This window comes from Natator depressus, chromosome 15 (genome assembly GCF_965152275.1).
Source record: "Natator depressus isolate rNatDep1 chromosome 15, rNatDep2.hap1, whole genome shotgun sequence".
Taxonomy (NCBI): Eukaryota; Metazoa; Chordata; order Testudines; family Cheloniidae; genus Natator; species Natator depressus.
Window position 1 is genome coordinate 936,433 of NC_134248.1, and position 17,117 is coordinate 953,549.

A 17,117-nucleotide genomic window follows, 5' to 3' on the forward strand; every position below is an offset into this window, starting at 1 on the left:
CCCTGTAGTTAGCAGCTGTCCACTGTGTCCCTTTAAATCAGGGGTGGGCAAACTTTTTGGCCTGAGGGCCACATTGGGGTTCCAAAACTGTATGGAGGGCTGGGTAGGGAAGGCTGTGCCTCCTCAAAGAGCCTACCCCCCTATCTGCCCCCTGACTGCCCTCCCTCAGAACTCATCACCCATCCAAACCCCTCTGCTCCTTGTCCCGACTGCCCCCTCCAAGGACCCCCTGTCCCAACCACCCTCCCAGGACCCCACCCACTACCCCCTGCTCAGTCTTCCCGCCCCCATCCACACCCCTGCCAGGTCCTCTGGGACTACCACACCTATCTAACCCCTGATTTCCCATCCCCTGACCGCCCCCCCACAACCTCCACCCCATCCAACTGCCCCGTCCCCTGACTGCTCCCCTGCCCCTTATCCAACCCCTGCACTCGCCCCCTTACCATGCTGCTCTGAGCAGCATGTCTGGCAGCCGTGCCGCCTGGCTGGAGCCAACCATGCCGCTGTGCTGCCCGGCAGGAGCTTGCAACCCCACTGCCCAGGGCGCTGCAGCACAGCAAGCTTGTGGGAGGAGGGACAGCAGGGTAGGGGCCGGGGGCTAGCCTCCCCGGCCAGGAGGCCAAGGGCCAGGCAGGGTGGTCCCACAGGCTGGATGTGGCCAGCGGACCATAGTTTGCCCACCTCTGCTTTAAATACACTGCACTACTGCTACAATTCCCTGGGCCACTTCCCTGTAGCTCCAGCACATTCTTCACCCTTACCTGAGGGCCGTGTCCTGGTGGCATTCCAGCAACCAGCCTGGAGCACCATCCACTCTTCTCCAGCTCTAGCGAGGAACTGAGCTCACTCTGGCCCTGCAGCTCTTCTTATACCGACCTGCTGGGCCCTGATTGGCTGCTTCCCGCACAGCTGCTTTAGGCAGCCCGGGGACCCCTCTACTGCCCCTTTCTGGGGAGGGTGTGGCAGGGCCACAAGGCCTCCAACAGGGGGCCTCAGGGCCTAGTCCACTATCACACCCCTCCTCTTTCAGACAAGATTGAGGGGATGCTCTTGCAGATACGGTCTCTGCTTACCCAGTCTTTTGCCCTAGTTTAGCAGGGTATTTACTCTCTCCAACCTTTCCTGTCGGGAGAGTTCCTTTGCACATGGCCCCATTTGTCAGGGCTCTCCCTCCCTGGCCTCTCTTACCCAGGGAGCTTTAGTAGTCCTTGCCCTGGTTTCCCTGCTAGGCCTCTCTGCCTGGAGAGATTTGGCACTCTCACCCCAGTGGATCAGGGTCTTCTCCCTCAGGCCTTTCTACCTGGAGATCTTTTATAATCATTGCCCCTTTTTGATCAGGGTTCCCACCCAGGCCTCTTACCTGAAGAGATTTTCAAGTTCAGGCTCCTTTCTTAAGTAGCCCTGGGACAGGTCTTCTACTAATTTTGCCTTGCTTCCTCAGGGTACTTCTCTCCCAGGTCTCTCTACCTGGAGAGCTTTTAACTGTCCCCTTGCTGCAGTTAGTCAGGGTTCCTCTCAGACCTCTTTGTCTGAAGAGGTTTTCATTGTTCAGGCTCCCTGGGAGCTCCTTCTATTCAGGGCCAACCTATCTCAAAGTGAGCTCAATCAAAGTTACCGTTTGGCCATGTACCTCAGCCAAGGGAGGTGGTCTTCTTTGTCTGACATTAGGAAGTCCACCAGGTCAATATGAAGTGATCACAGCCTGGGGTCCCCATTTTTGTAGGTAGCCCAAATGGTGCATATAACCCTCCATAGTCACTGGATCTCACTGTGCTCAATTTACAAAGTCAATTCTTGAGGGAAGACCTGCCCTGTTAAACAAAAATACATAAGGAAAACATCTTTTCAGCAGCAGCTCCCTGCCTCCCCGAGGGTTCTCACGGCTAAGGTATTAGATCTTTAATTTAGTACCACTGGCTCTGGATGCTTGAGCAAACTGGACATTCATGGATCGGATACCAGTCACAGGTCTAAGCAGATAATAGCTGAATACCAAATTTCCTATTGATACTATTTTCCTCTGAGCATTTTCAGCTGTCTTAGCCTGGGTATATCAGTGAAAGAGTGTGTGAGATCTGAGGCCGCTTCATTATATCAAGGACTTTGATTTCCTGTTGACAAGCCTAAACTTCCATCAGCACAAATAACCCCTCCCTGAGCCTCCCATAAAACACCTGAGTATCAAGAAGAGAACATGTCATGAAATGTTTGTGAAGGAAATAGCCACGTTGCACTTATAAACCACAGCGGTCTGACCTTATGTGAGTCTGGCCCTTGGGGTAGATCCTGTGTTGTAAAGAGTGGTAATAAATGTTAACTCTAGTGACTATATATTTACGGGTGCATGCTCTCAGAGGCACCTCATCCAGGAAAGAATCCATTAAATACAAGAGGTGTTTTAACTGCATTAGCTGGGCAGACGGAAGTGTGTTTAGAACACAGGCCTTGGAGAGCAGAGAAAGCATTCTCCCTTTCCAAGAGAAGCCAGGGTTAACTGTACCATGAGTGCATCCTTATTATATATTATGATTTGTATAACAGTAGCACTTAGAGTACACTACTGCAATTGTACTAAGTCAATGGAAAATTTTGTATATGACAAGATTGCCCTAAGTCTTTATTTAGCATGAAAGCAATGTGCCTCATTAAAGGCTATTTAGAAAACACCATGTTATGTTTGCTGGACTCTAAATTAGCTCCATAGGAAGTTATTGATGCCCAGGGAAATTATAATTTATATATACATTCAAGGTGAGATTTTAAGTGGGCATCCAAATCCATTACATGACTTTAAAAATTTTAGCCCATTTAAAGGAAGGGCATACTTGGCCACTTGACATGAATCAGCCTTGTAAACAGGTCATGGAAAAAGTACCATCTAAGATACAAAACCCACTCCTGACCTGTACCATGACAGTGAGAAATCTAACGTTACTTTGCTTACCCTCCAAAAAACATGTATTCACTTTAGTCAAGGGTGTGTGTGGGCTTTTGATAGGGTAACTATGCTTCGCTGTAGGAGACCTTGATCCTGAAACTTCAAGAATGCCAACCCAGTCGGGCATGACTCAGGGATGCAGTATACAGCAGCAGGCCACAATTGTCTATATTAATTGCTGATTGGAAAGGAAAGATGAAGGGCACTGGAAATTAAAGTACCATTCAAAATACAGAGATGGACAAGGAACATAGTTCTTGAGACACAATTTTATCAGTTGAACTGTACTGATGAAAAACATAGGGGGAATTCTGATCTCATTTACATTCGTGCAAATCTAGAGGAATCGCTAGATATCCTCTAGATGTTCACCAATGGAAAGGAGAGCAGAGTTTAGTCCTTGATTAATTACTCAGGCACTATGGTGATCTGGTTTGTACTGCCACCTATGATAGTACTGTGCTTGGTAATAAAGAGCTCTGTCAAGTTCCCATTGAAATCAATGGCAAAGCTCTCATTCTCCTGTTCACTTCAATGAGAGCAGGATCTAAGTCTAAAGCATCAGCTTCTCTTACTTACAGGAGGTTAAATTTCATTTCTTCTTGCTAGTCTATTTTGAAAGCCTGAAGTGATCAGATTAGAGAAGCTTTTTTTTCCTTCTTCTTTTCCAGACTAGCTCCCATGGAGCTGTGGAAATCCCTAAAAATTATTCAGTTTTCTTCAGTTGAAAACCACACATTTATACCTGCTGTATTTCTACTCTGTGTGATGCTGCAAGTAGGTGTGTTTTGTTATTGAGTGCTAACTGTGCGTTATGATTAGCAGGGTCTCAAACCACATCCTTACACATATTCAGCTTGACTTCCTGGCTAAGTCACACAAAGATGGTATTCTTCTTGTTAAATGCTACCCAAATTAGAGAGTGATTTTTAGAATCACCGAGGACTCAGACGTGGCTCCCACAGGTGAAGGATTTCCACACGCACTTGGTTAAAAGGCCTGTGGTCATGATAGACCAAAAAGGGTTACCACTACTCACCAACTTTCTGAAAACCCTGTAGGAAACAGTCACTTTCACCCTACTGCACTTTCCCAATACATTAGTTTTCTAAAATAACTGGTTTGTAACATTCACTAGAATTTGTAGCCCTTTGATTTGTCAAAGGGAGGATGTTATCTCTGATTCTCTGTATTACTCATAGGGTTACTAGCATAGAAGTTACCCCATAAGCCAAAATACCAGAAAATGTACTAGTCTCCTCTCACTGCACACAGCTGCTTTTAGCATTCATGGGGTTTATTAAATGCTGCCTAGGAGAGAAGAGACCCTTTGGAGCAAACTGTTACAGGGTAGTTTAGTTCACGAAGAGTCATGGACCTGGTACTACTAAGGACCTAGTTTTATGTTGGGGTGTAACACAGTTGATGATGACTAACATAGCATATTAAAATCAGTGATGGATCATTTAACTAGAAATGTGGTTGAAACAAGCACAAGAGAAGAGAGGTTTTAGCTTTAACAGGCATGACAAACTTTCTAATGAATAAAAATATATACATTGAATCACAAAGTTCCAAGGCTGTATTGGTGGGTCCCGCGCTTCTGGGCAGATTCAGTGGCCTCAAACTCGATAAGACCCCAGCGTGACCTCCCTTTGTCAGTGTAGCAGCAAGAGTCACAGCCCCTTGAGTTACCTTCATCACCAGCCAGCATGGGAGATGGGAAGGGGGAATATCCCACAGTCTCTGATGCTCCTTAGAGCTCAGGGAGTGCAGTTCAGCCTCCTGCCTGGACTGAGAGGGGAAGCAGGACTCAAGGGGATCTCTTGAAAGTATGGGAGGGAAGGAAACCCAGACTCACCCTCTACTCTGGGCTCCAGCCCAGGGACCTGAATGGTAGTAGCTGTTAGTGGCTTTCCCTTCACCACTGACACAGCTTTGATTCCCTGGGCCACTTCCCCAGGGAATCAAAGGTCTCATTTTCCTAGCTTCACCCTTACCTCAGGATTCAGCAATGTTTCTTCTCCTCCAACTCCTTTCATCTGAGCTCTAGAGAGAGAGAGAGCACAGTGGAAAGAAAAGCTTTTAAGCAGTATGAGTGGGACTGAAATTGGTTCTAGCTGTCTCCATTAACCTAAGGGCCTTAACTGACCCTTTGCCAGTTAACTGGGGTCAGGTGCTGGCATTAGCCTAATGACCTTAACTGGTTAATTGGTGTCAGCTGTCCTGATTGGCTATCCAGGGACCTGCTCCTGCCCTGGCTGCTCTCCCTGCCTTCCCCTCTGGCCTAGAGAAAGGGAGGTAGGAGGCGCCTGCTCCTCGCTGGGCCCTTGCTGTTGCTCCTCCCTCTCTGCTACCTGGTTGCTGGCTGGTGGATGCCCCCCCCACCCCCCTTCGGGTTATGGCTGCTCCTGCTGCAGCCCTTTGGGGGGTGGGGGCTGCTGGCCCACTCCCTGGGAGAGGGGAGTGAGGGATCCCAGCCCCAGCTGGTGCTGCTGCTGTGGACACCGACACCATCACCCCCTGTGGAGGGTCCCTCGTGCCTGGCCACCGGGCTGCCTGCTGGAGCCACGGCTGCTGGGCTTGCTGCCCAGGAGCTGCTGGAACCTCAAGCTGGGGAAGAAGAGGATTGTTCGCCCCTTTCCCCTCCTCCCGCTCTGGTGTTTTCCCCTCCATCCCTGCTCACTATGGCTGGGAACAAGGCGGGTGCATTATTCTACAGGGGAGGCCTGGTGCTACCTCTGCCGGGCGATGGGGTACGTCCGGAGGGACTGCCCCTTGGCCTGGCATGGAGGAACGTCCAGGAGCTTGCTGGAGGATGTGGGCTTTGTGGCATCCTTCCAGGAGTTTTGGCTGGCCTGGCGCAGGCAGAGACGGGCCTTTCCCTCAGTGCAATGGTGATGGGATGTGAGGAAGGTTCACGGCCGACTCTGCCATTGCTACACCCAGGGCGCCAGCCAGCGGAGGGATGTGGCGATAGAGCAGTTCAAACGGGAGGTCTTAGAGCTGGAGAGGCATCTGGCTGCCAGCCCTGGGGATCCATCCCTCTGTGGTGCTTGCTGGGAGAAGCTCCAGGCCCTTGACGAATTCTGGGGCCCGGGATGCCTTTGTTCGATCTCACATCCATCTCCTGCGGCAGATGGATCGTGGCTCCTGCTTCTTCTACACCCTGGAGAAAGAGGGGGGCAAAAAAGCACATCCTCTGCCTTTTGGCCCTCCCCTCGCGGATCCAGTGGAGATGCCAAAAGGGCCAGGGCCAGGAGGGCCAGGGTCAGGGACTTTTATGCTGGTCTTTTCTCCTCGGATCCAACCAAAGCTGATGTCTGTGGGGTGCTTTGGGACGAACTCCCAGCAGTCAGCGCAGGCAAGCGGGATGGCTAGAGCTGCCTCTCACTCTGGCCGAGTTCTTGGAAGCCCTCCGCCACGTGCCCATGAACAGATCTCCAGGCATGGACAGGCTGACCATGGAGTTCTACCGCGTGTTCTGGGCCGTCCTCGGCCTGGACCTTGCCATCGTCTGGGCCGAGTCCTTGGGGAGCAGGGTCCTCCCTCTGCCATGCAGGCGAGTAGTGGTTGCCCTGCTTCCAAAGAAGTGGGACCTCTGCGACCTTAGGCATTGGAGTCCTGTCCCGCTCATCAGCACGGACTATAAGGTCGTGGCGAAGGCCATCTCGCTGCGACTGGGGTCCATGCTGGCAGATGTGGTCCATCCTGACCAGACCTACGCCATCCTGGGCCATACCATTTTCAAAAATCTTTATTTGGTCCGGTATCTCCTTGAGCTTGGGTGTAGGGATGGTCTGTCGTTCACCCTCCTTTCCCTGAATCAGGAGAAGGCGTTGGACCGGATGGACCACGGGTATCTCCTGGGCACTCTGCAGGCAGTCGGCTTCGGGCCCTGTTTCATGGGTTTTCTCCAGGTGCTGTATGCTTCCACGGAGTGCTTGGTCAGGCTCAACTGGAGCCTGACTGCACCTGTCAGCTTCGGGCAAGGAGTACGTCAAGGCTGTCCGCTGTCAGGCCAATTGTATACTCTGGCCATTGAGCCCTTCCTCCGTCTCCTCTGGAAGAGGTTGACGGGGTTGGTGCTCTGTGAGCCAGTGATGTGGCTGGTCCTGTCAGCGTACACTGATGACATGCTCCTTGTGGTGCAGGACCCAGGCGACCTGGTGCAGGTGGAGGCATGCCAAGCTGTGTACTCGGCAGCCTCCTCTGCCCGGGTCAACTGGGTCAAGAGCTCTGGGCTGATGGTTGGAGCTGGGTGGCAGGCGAGCTCTCTCCCACCCGCGCTTCAGGCCATTTGGTGGCGCATGGGTCCAGTGCTGTATCTTGGTGTTTATCTTTCTGCCATGCATTCGTCTCTGCCGGAACTGGCACGATTTGGAGGGCAGGGTGGTTGAGCGGCTGCAGAGATAGGCAGGACTGCTCTGGTGCCTCTCCCTTCAGGGGAGGGCACTGGTGCTTAATCAGCTAGTCGAGCCAGTGGCATGGACAGAACACCCTGTGCCCAGCCCCGGGATTCCTGGCCCGGCTCCAGATTTTGGGCCGGGGCTGCACTGGGTCTCTGCGGGGATTTTACATCTTCCTCTGGAGAAGGGAAGACAGGGCCTGACGTGCTTGTGCACACAGGTCCACGTCTTTCACGTCCAGGCCCTGCAGAGACTCCTTTATGGTGCAGGTGGCTCGGCGTGGAGTATGTTGGCACACACCTTCCTCCGCCGCCTCAGAGGGCTCCGATATGACCAACAACTCCTTTATCTCCATCCGAGAGCTCTTCCGCGAGACCTCTCTGGGCTGCCGGTCTTCTACCAGGACCTCCTCCGGACCTGGAAGCTGGTCTCGGCGACCAGGTCCATGGTGGCCACTGGGGGGGGGGGGGGGAAATCTCCTCACGGAGCCCCTGCTACACAATCCCCAACTCCATGTGCAGGTGGCGGAGTCCCCCTCGGTGTGATAGAGGTTGGTCCTGGCAGAAGCTACCAGGATCGGAGACCTCCTGCACTACAACCTGGGGGGATTGGGTGGCTCCCTATGCGCTCGGTAGACGCATGGGGCTCTCCACCCTTAGCACCCCGGCACTTACTTCAGGAGGTGGAGGCAGCCTTATTGCCCACTTCTCAGTTTTTCTTTGAGCGGGTCCTGCGAGAGGGTATCCCCCGCCCGCCGGATCTCTTCATCGGGCCTCTGCCCCATGAGCCTTCAAGACCCCAACCCCTTTGTACCCGAGCTGGCTGCACGATTTGCAGCCTGTTCATTTCCGAATGGCGCCACAGGACCATCTGTATACGCTCGTGCTCCATGTTCTTCATTTCCCCACCTTCGTGTTCCACCCCGCTACTAAGTGGTGGGACTTTTTACTAGCTGCAGGGGGTGAGGGACCCCAGTGGGCCAGCCTGTGTTCCACCTTGGTTCCACAGCCCACCAGGGACATTTGGCAGTTTCTTCATGGAGCCGTGAGCACTGGCGTATACCTGGCACGGTTCACCCCTCTTCCCGACGCCCTTTTTGCAGTGTGCGGGAGACCTTGACACATGTCTATCTACAGTGAGTCAGGTTGCAGCTCCTCTTCTGGCCCTTCCAGAACTTCTTGTTGAGGTTCTGGCTGCACTTTTCCCCGCACCTTTTTCTATATGCGGACCCCATCCATGGCCCACAAAGTCGCAGGACCACTTCGTCAACCTCCTCCTAGCCATGGCCAAAGTGGCCATTTATAACACCAGGGAGAGGAGGTCGGCTGAGGGGGGTGGCCTGCAACTGTGGGGCCTGTTTTCATTCTTTGATCAGTTCCCTAGTTATGGCCCTTTGACCCCCACACCCATCCTGTTTTCTTCCTTCGTTGTCTCACAACTCTAGCTGAGGTCTGGGCTCAGTAGAATCATAGAATATCAGGGTTGGAAAGGACCTCAGGAGGTCATCTAGTCCAACCCCCTGCTCAAAGCAGGGCCGATCCCCAACTAAATCATCCCAGCCAGGGCTTTGTCAAGCCTGACCTTGAAAACCTCTAAGGAAGGAGATTCCACCACCTCCCTAGGTCACCCATTCCCTTCACCACCCTCCTAGTGAAAAAGTTTTTCCTAACATCCAATCTAAACCTTCCCCACTGCAACTTGAGACCATTACTCCTCGTTCTGTCATCAGCTACCACTGAGAACAGTCTAGATCCATCCTCTTTGGAACCCCCTTTCAAGTAGTTGAAAGCAGCTATCAAATCCCCTGTCAGTCTTCTCTTCCACAGACTAAACAATCCCAGTTCCCTCAGCCTCTCCTCATAAGTCATGTGTTTCAGGCCCCTAATCATTTTTGTTGCCCTCTGCTGGACTCTTTTTCCAATTTTTCCACACCCTTCTTTTAGTGTGGGGCCCAAAACTGGACACAGTACTCCAGATGAGGCCTCATCAATGTTGAATAGAGAGGAATGGGGCCTTTAGTTGTGCCCACCCATTTCCCAGTACTCAATAGGACTACTCTTATATATTGTGATGGACTCAGACCAGAAGGATATAAGTGGCTTGGATAACTGCAACTTGCAGTAGAAAGTCATTGTTCTCAAATTTGATGGTAATCAGTGGTTTGTGGGGGAAAAAGAGAATCAGATAATACTGTGGAAATTAATCAAGAGACACATTATTTCTTATCTAGCCTAGATCAGCGGGGACCAAAAGTCATTACCATGTAATAACTGATTAGGGGCCTATGTGAAATGAGTCAGTGAGTCTCAGTTCAAGTTTGTTGTGGTCAAGTCTCCACATCACAAAAACACAGCCCCATAACTGCTCCCTGGGCTGACAGGGAGGCCAAGGACTGAATAGAGAAGGAGGGTGATGAATTCTACTGACTTTAGTGTCAAAACTTCCAGGTTGACACATTGGTGGAACCCATGTTATAATTGCCCTGTGGAGAAATGAAGGACTCCAGTTAAAGAGTGTGTGTGTTTGGTTAGTGGGTGTGACGGGTTGGATCACAGAAACCCCTTTGGGACTGCCACCTGATGTGTTGAGACTACCTCTGAGCCTGTCTTCCCTGGCACCTTGGGACTTCAGTGCCCTGCCTGGTTGTACCAGACACGCTAGCCTGCTACCCAGGTCTGAACCACGTCTTCCAAAAGCTGCAGACTTAACTGAAAACAGCTTAAGAAGTGCTCCTGTCTCCAGCACTCAGATACCCAACTCCAAAACCCAAATAAATCCATTTTACCCTGTATAAAGCTTATACAGGGTAAACTCATAAATTGTTCGCCCTCTATAACACTGTGACGGGGTTAGGACTCACCACCGCAGCGCCTCCTGCTGTTCACTCTGCATGAACTGACCTAATTCCCAGAGTGCCCTCTGCCAGTGGCATCCCAACCATCTCTCGCCCTAGATTAGGCTATCGACCCGCGTTGCTCCCAGCTTGTGGCGTCCTCTTCAGGATACTGCCCTCCAGCAGTGCCCACTGCTCCGGTCTCACCCCATTCCGGGGGGTTTGGTGTTATCAGCAGTCCTTCTCTTCGCCCCACCCACAATGGCCAACCACACCCCAAAGTCTAACCCCTTTTGGCAGGGGTCTGGTGAAGTCTGTGACGGCCAGGTGGAAGTGCAAGGAGGAAGCGGGGGGATCCAGGCCCACCCTCTACTCTGGGTCCTGACCCAGGGACCCTTTGGTGGCCTTCCTGCCTGCCCTCCTCCTCTCCCTTTGTCTATCTCTCTCCCTGGGCCGTTTCCCCTTCGGCCCCTTTGCACCAGCTAGGCCCTTTTTCTCTGGGCCCGCAGCCCAGCACGTACCAGGCGGGAGTTCCCTTCTGCTGCGCTGTCCCTGGTGCTAGTGTCCTCATGTAGGAGACTGACCTTCACCCTCTGAAGGCCTGGGCGAGACTGCCTGCTCCCTTCCTGGGCAGCCTTTATATAGGCCTAGCCTAGCCCTGATTGGCTCTCTAACAGGCCCTCTCTGATTGGCTGCCACCTTGCGCAGCCACTCTGGCCTGTTGTAGGCCAATCTGGCATGGGGGTGGGGCACCGCTCCACCACAAACACCAATAGAGAGATATGCACAGCTGTTTGCCCCCCCCCCCCAGTATTAATACATACTCTGGGTTAATTAATGAGTAAAAAGTGATTTTATTAAATATAAAAAGTAGCATTTAAGTGGTTCTAAGTAATAACAGACAAAGTAAATCACCAAGTAAAATAAAACATGGAAGTCTAAGCCTAATACAGTAAGAAAACTGAATACAGATAGAAGCTTATTGAAACTTCTCTGAGGGTAAGATTTGATCACAGACTGGATGCCTTCCTAGTCTGGGCCCAGTCCTTTTCCCCGGTACAATTCTTGTTCCAGCTCAGGTGGTAGCTAGGGAATTTTTCATGACTGCAGCCCCCTTTGTTCTGTTCCACCCTCTTGTATATCTTTTGCACAAGGCAGGAATCCTTTGTCCTTCTCTGGGTTCCCACCCCTCCTTCTAAATGGAAAAGCACCAGGTTAAAGATGGATTCCAGTTCAGGTGACATGATCACATGGCACTGGAGGACTTCATTACCCACTAGCCAGCACACAGGTACACAGGAAGACTTACAAGTAAATAGAGCCATCTACAGTCAATTGTCCTGGTTAATGGGATCCATCAAAATTCCAAGCCACAATTAACAATGGCCCACACTTTGCATCATTACAATAGGACCTCAGAGTTATATTTCATATTTCTAGTTTCAGATACAAGAATGATACATACATACATACAAATAGGATGACCACACTCAGTAGCTTATAAGCTTTGTAATGATACCTTACAAGAGACCTTTTGCATGAAGCATATTCCAGTTACATTATATTCACACTCATTAGCATGTTTTCATTAAATCACATAGAGTGCAACGTCACAGTGGGCAAATCAGCTAATTACAAACAAGTGCAAAGTTACAGCCACAATACTGAAGGCCAGACAAAAATTTAGGTCCTTCAGATTTCTATGGTGGCATGTCTCTTGGATTAGGCATCAGTCAGTAAAACCCAGTTGGATGCTGTTGCAGGTTCAGCAATGCCTGGTATCAGCAGGCTTCTCTGTAGTCCACCTACCTTGTACAGAAGCAAGTGGAAAGAGGGATGTGATACCATCCCGTTTGTAATGCACGACTCAGCTAGCTGTGGAGATGAGTTCAGTGGAGTACTCAGTATTGTTCAATTTCAGATGCCCTTCTACTCTAGTCTGTACATTCCAGTCTAGCTTCTGGCTCTTCTCGAGGATATACTGGTCAGGCCACGCAAGATATCTTGCTGGGTTTAAATGAGGGTCAGCTGGCCAGTTTGGTCAGACTGGATTTCCCAGCAGATTTGTATATGACCAATCAAAGGTTGCTTTGGCAATTAAAAGAGGTTGCTGGATGTTTGGAACAGCTCACAGTGGTTCCAGCAGTAGAGTCAGTTGACGGTGATGGACAATTGTGTGTCTTTGGTGAGGGAGTGGATAGGTGAGGTCCCTCACATATATGTCCCTTCTCCACTGGTCAACATACAGAAGGATGACTTCTAAACACTATGGACCAGATCCTCAGCTAGTGTAAACTGGAGTAGCACCATTGACTTTCGTGGAGCCACACTTATTTACACAAGCTGAGAAATGAGCCCTGTTGCCCTGGATTTGAGGGGTATATATACCCCAGAATGTGATCCAGCCAATTGCAACCATATTATGTGCACTCAGCCACTAAACATTAATAAAATAAAACACCACATAGTTACAAGTTAATTTAAAAACAGGCTTTCGAAAGCAAGGTCATAACTATTAGCAGTTTTGCTAATCAATATTAAAAAAAACCCCTAAAAATAAAAAAAAACCTATAAATAAATAGCCTCAAGTCTAAATGCTTCTAATAATAAACATTTATTTAAAATTAATAAAGTAATAATTTAATAAAAATTGTTATAACCCATGTGTTTAATAAAAATTAATTATAAAAAGTTTAAATAATAAAGTGTACTTAAGCAGATCTCAGAAGCTATCCTGGCAAAGACGTTTTCCTAACATCTTTACTCCCTGGCAAGGAGGCGTTTGGCCAGCGTTAACCTGTCATTAATTACTCAATACCCTGTCAAAATATAGGTAAATATCTAAAATGTTCTAAACCAGGGGTCTCAAACTCAAATGACCACAAGGACCACATGAGGACTAGTGCATTGGCCCGAGGGCCGCATCACTGGCACGCCCCCCTTGCTGCCCCCCGGCCCCGCCCCCACTCCACCCCTTCCATGAGGCCCCACCCCTGCCCAGCCTCTTCCCACCCCTTCCCTGCCCTCATTCCAACCCCTTCCCTGAAGTCCCCACCCTAACTCTGCCCCCTCCCTGCCCCCAGGGGGTGCAGGAGGGGTGCGGGGTGTGGGGTTTGGTGGGGGCTCAGGGCAGGGAGTTGAGGTGCAGGAGGTGTGCAGGGTGTGGCAGGGGGCTCAGGGCAGGGAGTTGGGGTGTGGGGTGCAGGAGGGGGCTCAGGGCAGGGAGTGCAGGAGGTGTGCAGGGTGTGGCAGGGGGCTCAGGGCAGGGAGTTGGGGTGTGGGGTGCAGGAGGGGGCTCAGGGCAGGGAGTGCAGGAGGTGTGCAGGGTGTGGCAGGGGGCTCAGGGCAGGGAGTTGGGGTGTGGAGTGCAGGAGGGGGCTCAGGGCAGGGAGTGCAGGAGGTGTGCAGGGTGTGGCAGGAGGCTCAGGGAAGGGATTTGGGGTGCAGGGTGCAGGAGGGGTGTGGGGTGCGCGCCGCAGGGACATGGTTCCAGCCGCTTCAGGGAGCAGCGCGGGGCTCGCGGCACAATGGGATAGGCAGGGGTGAGCGTGGGGGGCGCACAGGGAGCTTGGCGGGCCGCACGAAAGAACCCCACAGGCCACGTGTTTGAGACCCCTGTTCTAAACCTATTGCTTATGTCTATGTATGCTTAAATCTAATAAACTGCGGTGTTAAACAAGAGCATGCTTACTTGCATTACTCCTTAATCAGACAAAATCGCTAAGTTCCTCTTAATTTATTCCTTACACTGCCTAAAGTAAAATAGTTAAGTTGCCCCTGTTGCGGGTTCTGACAACCCCGGGTAACAGCTCTACATTCGAGACCTCACCCTCCCCTGATAGCTGAAAGGCAGGTGGGGTGTGAGCTATCCTACTTTGACTGGCATTAGACTGTGCTCATCACCATGGTATCTGAGCTGTTAAGTGGAATCTTTGCTGTGGTGGGTCCTTGGTTCTTGTCTCTATTGCTATCCATCCTAGTCTCTCTTGCTCCCCACCATGATTATAAACTGATTTAAAACCTTTTCCCCAGAGGGTTTTTTTTTTTTAATCGGTATGATCAGGACTGACCTCCGCTATTACATTCCCCCCCCACATTATCTATTCATAGATTCCAGCACCAGAAGGGACCATTGTGATCATCCTAGACTGACCTCTTGTATAACACAGGCCAGAGAACATCCCTAAATTAATATTCAGCATTGACAATGCACTCAGGGCTGTCAAGACACAAAATACAGATTCCTTACCCCAAAGAGCACAGAAACCACTTTGTATTGCTTTGGATCCTCTTACATTTGATTTGAATTGTAACCAGGGAGGCTTTTTATCATAGGAATGTTTTAAGTGTGCTATATTTCAAAATGGTTTACATCACACAACAGCCTAAGCTTCTTGGTATGAGGTGGGGTGATGCTTTAGAAATAAATTGATCATATAACTATAGCAACACTATTTGCAGAGTCAGAAGAAATTACTCAGTGGCATAAAATGTCTAGATAATTTATTTCCACAGATAATACAGATAGATAAAAACCCTCTTTTGAAAAACAAACCAGAACTATTCTCCGGAAATGGCAGGTTTGATGCAGTTAGATACAAACACTGAACCATATGACTTGTGCTAGTTGCAGACACTGGCACCTTAGAGAGATCATCCTGAAATACTGCCATTGATGCTGGGGGCCAGGTTAGAGAGTGAGAAGGAACGCAGTCAGTGTGGGAATGAAACCCAGAGAAGCTGCCCAGGAGAGATCACTGGTCCTCGCTTTAGAGGATCCAACAAGTATCTCTAATCTACAGCGCTCTGACAGTAACTTTGTTGCTATCTCTATTCAATAAAAGGTTTAAAACCAGAAGAGAGAGAGATAATCTATGTAAAAATAGAAATATGTACACTGTCTAGAGAGTTAAATATGAAGAGAAAAGATCAGTCATCTCTAAAAGAATGCATAAGGTGTGTTATAATCCAAATCAGCACACTCTAAAATATCCTATATGCCACAGAAGCCATCAGTCCCTGCCTGCTGGAAGCAGCTGCACTGGCTCACTGACCTTCCTCTTCTTCCTTGGCCCCATCATCTCTTCCTGGCTATATGCAAGGTCCAGGGTGTATGTCTGCAAGAACCACCAGAGAAGGAGGTCATGCTCATAGCACAGACTGCTGGGTGGTTTCTAAGCAAAATATGAGACAAGAAAACCAAACTTCAAATCCCACATCTTACTTCAGGGATCCTTTTGGTTTGGCTAGTTCAGCCTTGCTCTCTAGAAAGGAAATCGGGCAGGGAATCAAAACTAGTGTCCTGAACAACCTGGGCTGGTCGCTTTGTGAAGGCAGGAGGCTCAGCCTCACAGAGAGGGAACACATCTGGTAGCTCCTAGGAGCAGCATCCATTCCTCACTGCTGAAAGAAGATACAGGTACCAGAGAACTTTTCAGGGAGCTGATTAGCTTTTGGGGTAAACACTCTTGTCACCAAATTCATCTAGCCGTTCAAACAAAGAGCAGAAGGATGCAGGGCCAGTGCAAGGATGTTTTGCGCCCTAGGCGAAACTTCCACTTTGTGCCCGCCCCCGCCCCCCAGCCCTGCAGCAGCTTTCCGCCCCCCCTCGCCCTGAGGCGCTCCCCTGCAGCAGCTCTGCGCCCCCCGCTCTGTCCTGCGGCACCCCCCCTGCGGCAGCTCCCCACCATCCCCTCCCTTGGCCCGGGGAACTGCGTGCGGCAACTCCCCGCTCACCTCTGCTCCACCTCCTCCCTGAGCATGCTGCTCCTTCTCCCGCCTCCCTGGCTTGCGGTGCCAATCAGCTGTTTGGCGTGCACTCCTGGGAGGGAGAGAAGCAGAGCGTGGTGGCATGCTTGGGGAGGATGCAGAGCAGAGGTGAGCTGGGGTGGGGAGCGGTTCTCCTGTGCACCCCCCCACCCCCGTTACTTGCTGTAGGTGGCCCTCCCCACGCCCCCCTGCCCCAGCTCACCTCCACTCCACCGCCTCCCCAGAGCGCGCTTTTGGCCTCCCCCAACCACTTGGCGCCCTTGGCGACTGCCTAGTTCGCCTAGTGGTTGCACCAGCCCTGGAAGGATGGTATTCTTTATGTCTGCATGGACTAAACAAAAGGCAGCTAGAAACTGGTTCTTAGCAGGAGACATAGGGTATGTCTACATTGCAGTTAAACACCTGGCGGCTAGCCCGTGTCAGCTGACTTGGGCTCGTGGGGCTCAGACTGCAGGGCTATTACACTTCAGTGTAGACATTTGGAAGGACACTGAGGATACCTAGATACCATACATACTGGAATCAAAATACCATAGGGATTGGTGTAGACAGACAGACAGACCAAAAACTTCCTTACTCGTTTTCAGTTGCACTAGACACTTCAGTTGTACTTTTCAAAATAATGATTTCGCTTTGCACTCTCAGCTGCTTATGTAATTGTCCCTTATTGCCGATGTAAAGTGCACTCTTTAGTGATCTAGCCCTTACTGCTAGGAACTGAAGAGATGCTCCCAATACAACACATATTCAAGGCCACTAGTTGGCGTGATGTGGTCATTGCAGAATTTCTCAGTCATATCATCAAGACTTTCTATCTAGCCCATGTGGCTTTGGAACGGAGATTCGTAACATGTAGGTACCTATGGTCTTTCAAACACGTGAAATACACAGATTACAGGTAGCATAAAATAGTCCAAACTTTCCCCCACTCCATGATTCACTCAGTTTTTAACTGGTTTCAGAGTAACAGCCGTGTTAGTCTGTATTCGCAAAAAGAAAAGGAGTACTTGTGGCACCTGAGAGACTAACCAATTTATTTGAGCATAAGCTTTCGTGAGCTACAGCTCAGTTCATCGGTTTTTAACTTGTTTCTCTTTCCTCCTCTTCATTACCTAGCAAAGCAGAGACACACTTGCTAACAACTTCCTTTCTTAATTCAAGAATG

At 50.3% G+C, this 17,117-nt stretch overlaps 1 protein-coding gene across 1 annotated transcript in view; it reads right to left on the minus strand.

Moving 5' to 3' along the window:
• Positions 1-14,816: 14,816 nt before the first annotated feature.
• The window catches only part of HORMAD2 (HORMA domain containing 2), a 58,956-nt gene continuing 56,655 nt past the window's right edge, over positions 14,817-17,117 (minus strand). The window contains exon 12 of the mRNA XM_074973057.1: positions 14,817-15,300. Coding sequence (XP_074829158.1) covers positions 15,196-15,300 — 105 coding nt within the window. The 3' untranslated portion in view covers positions 14,817-15,195. The remainder of the gene's footprint in view (positions 15,301-17,117) is intronic.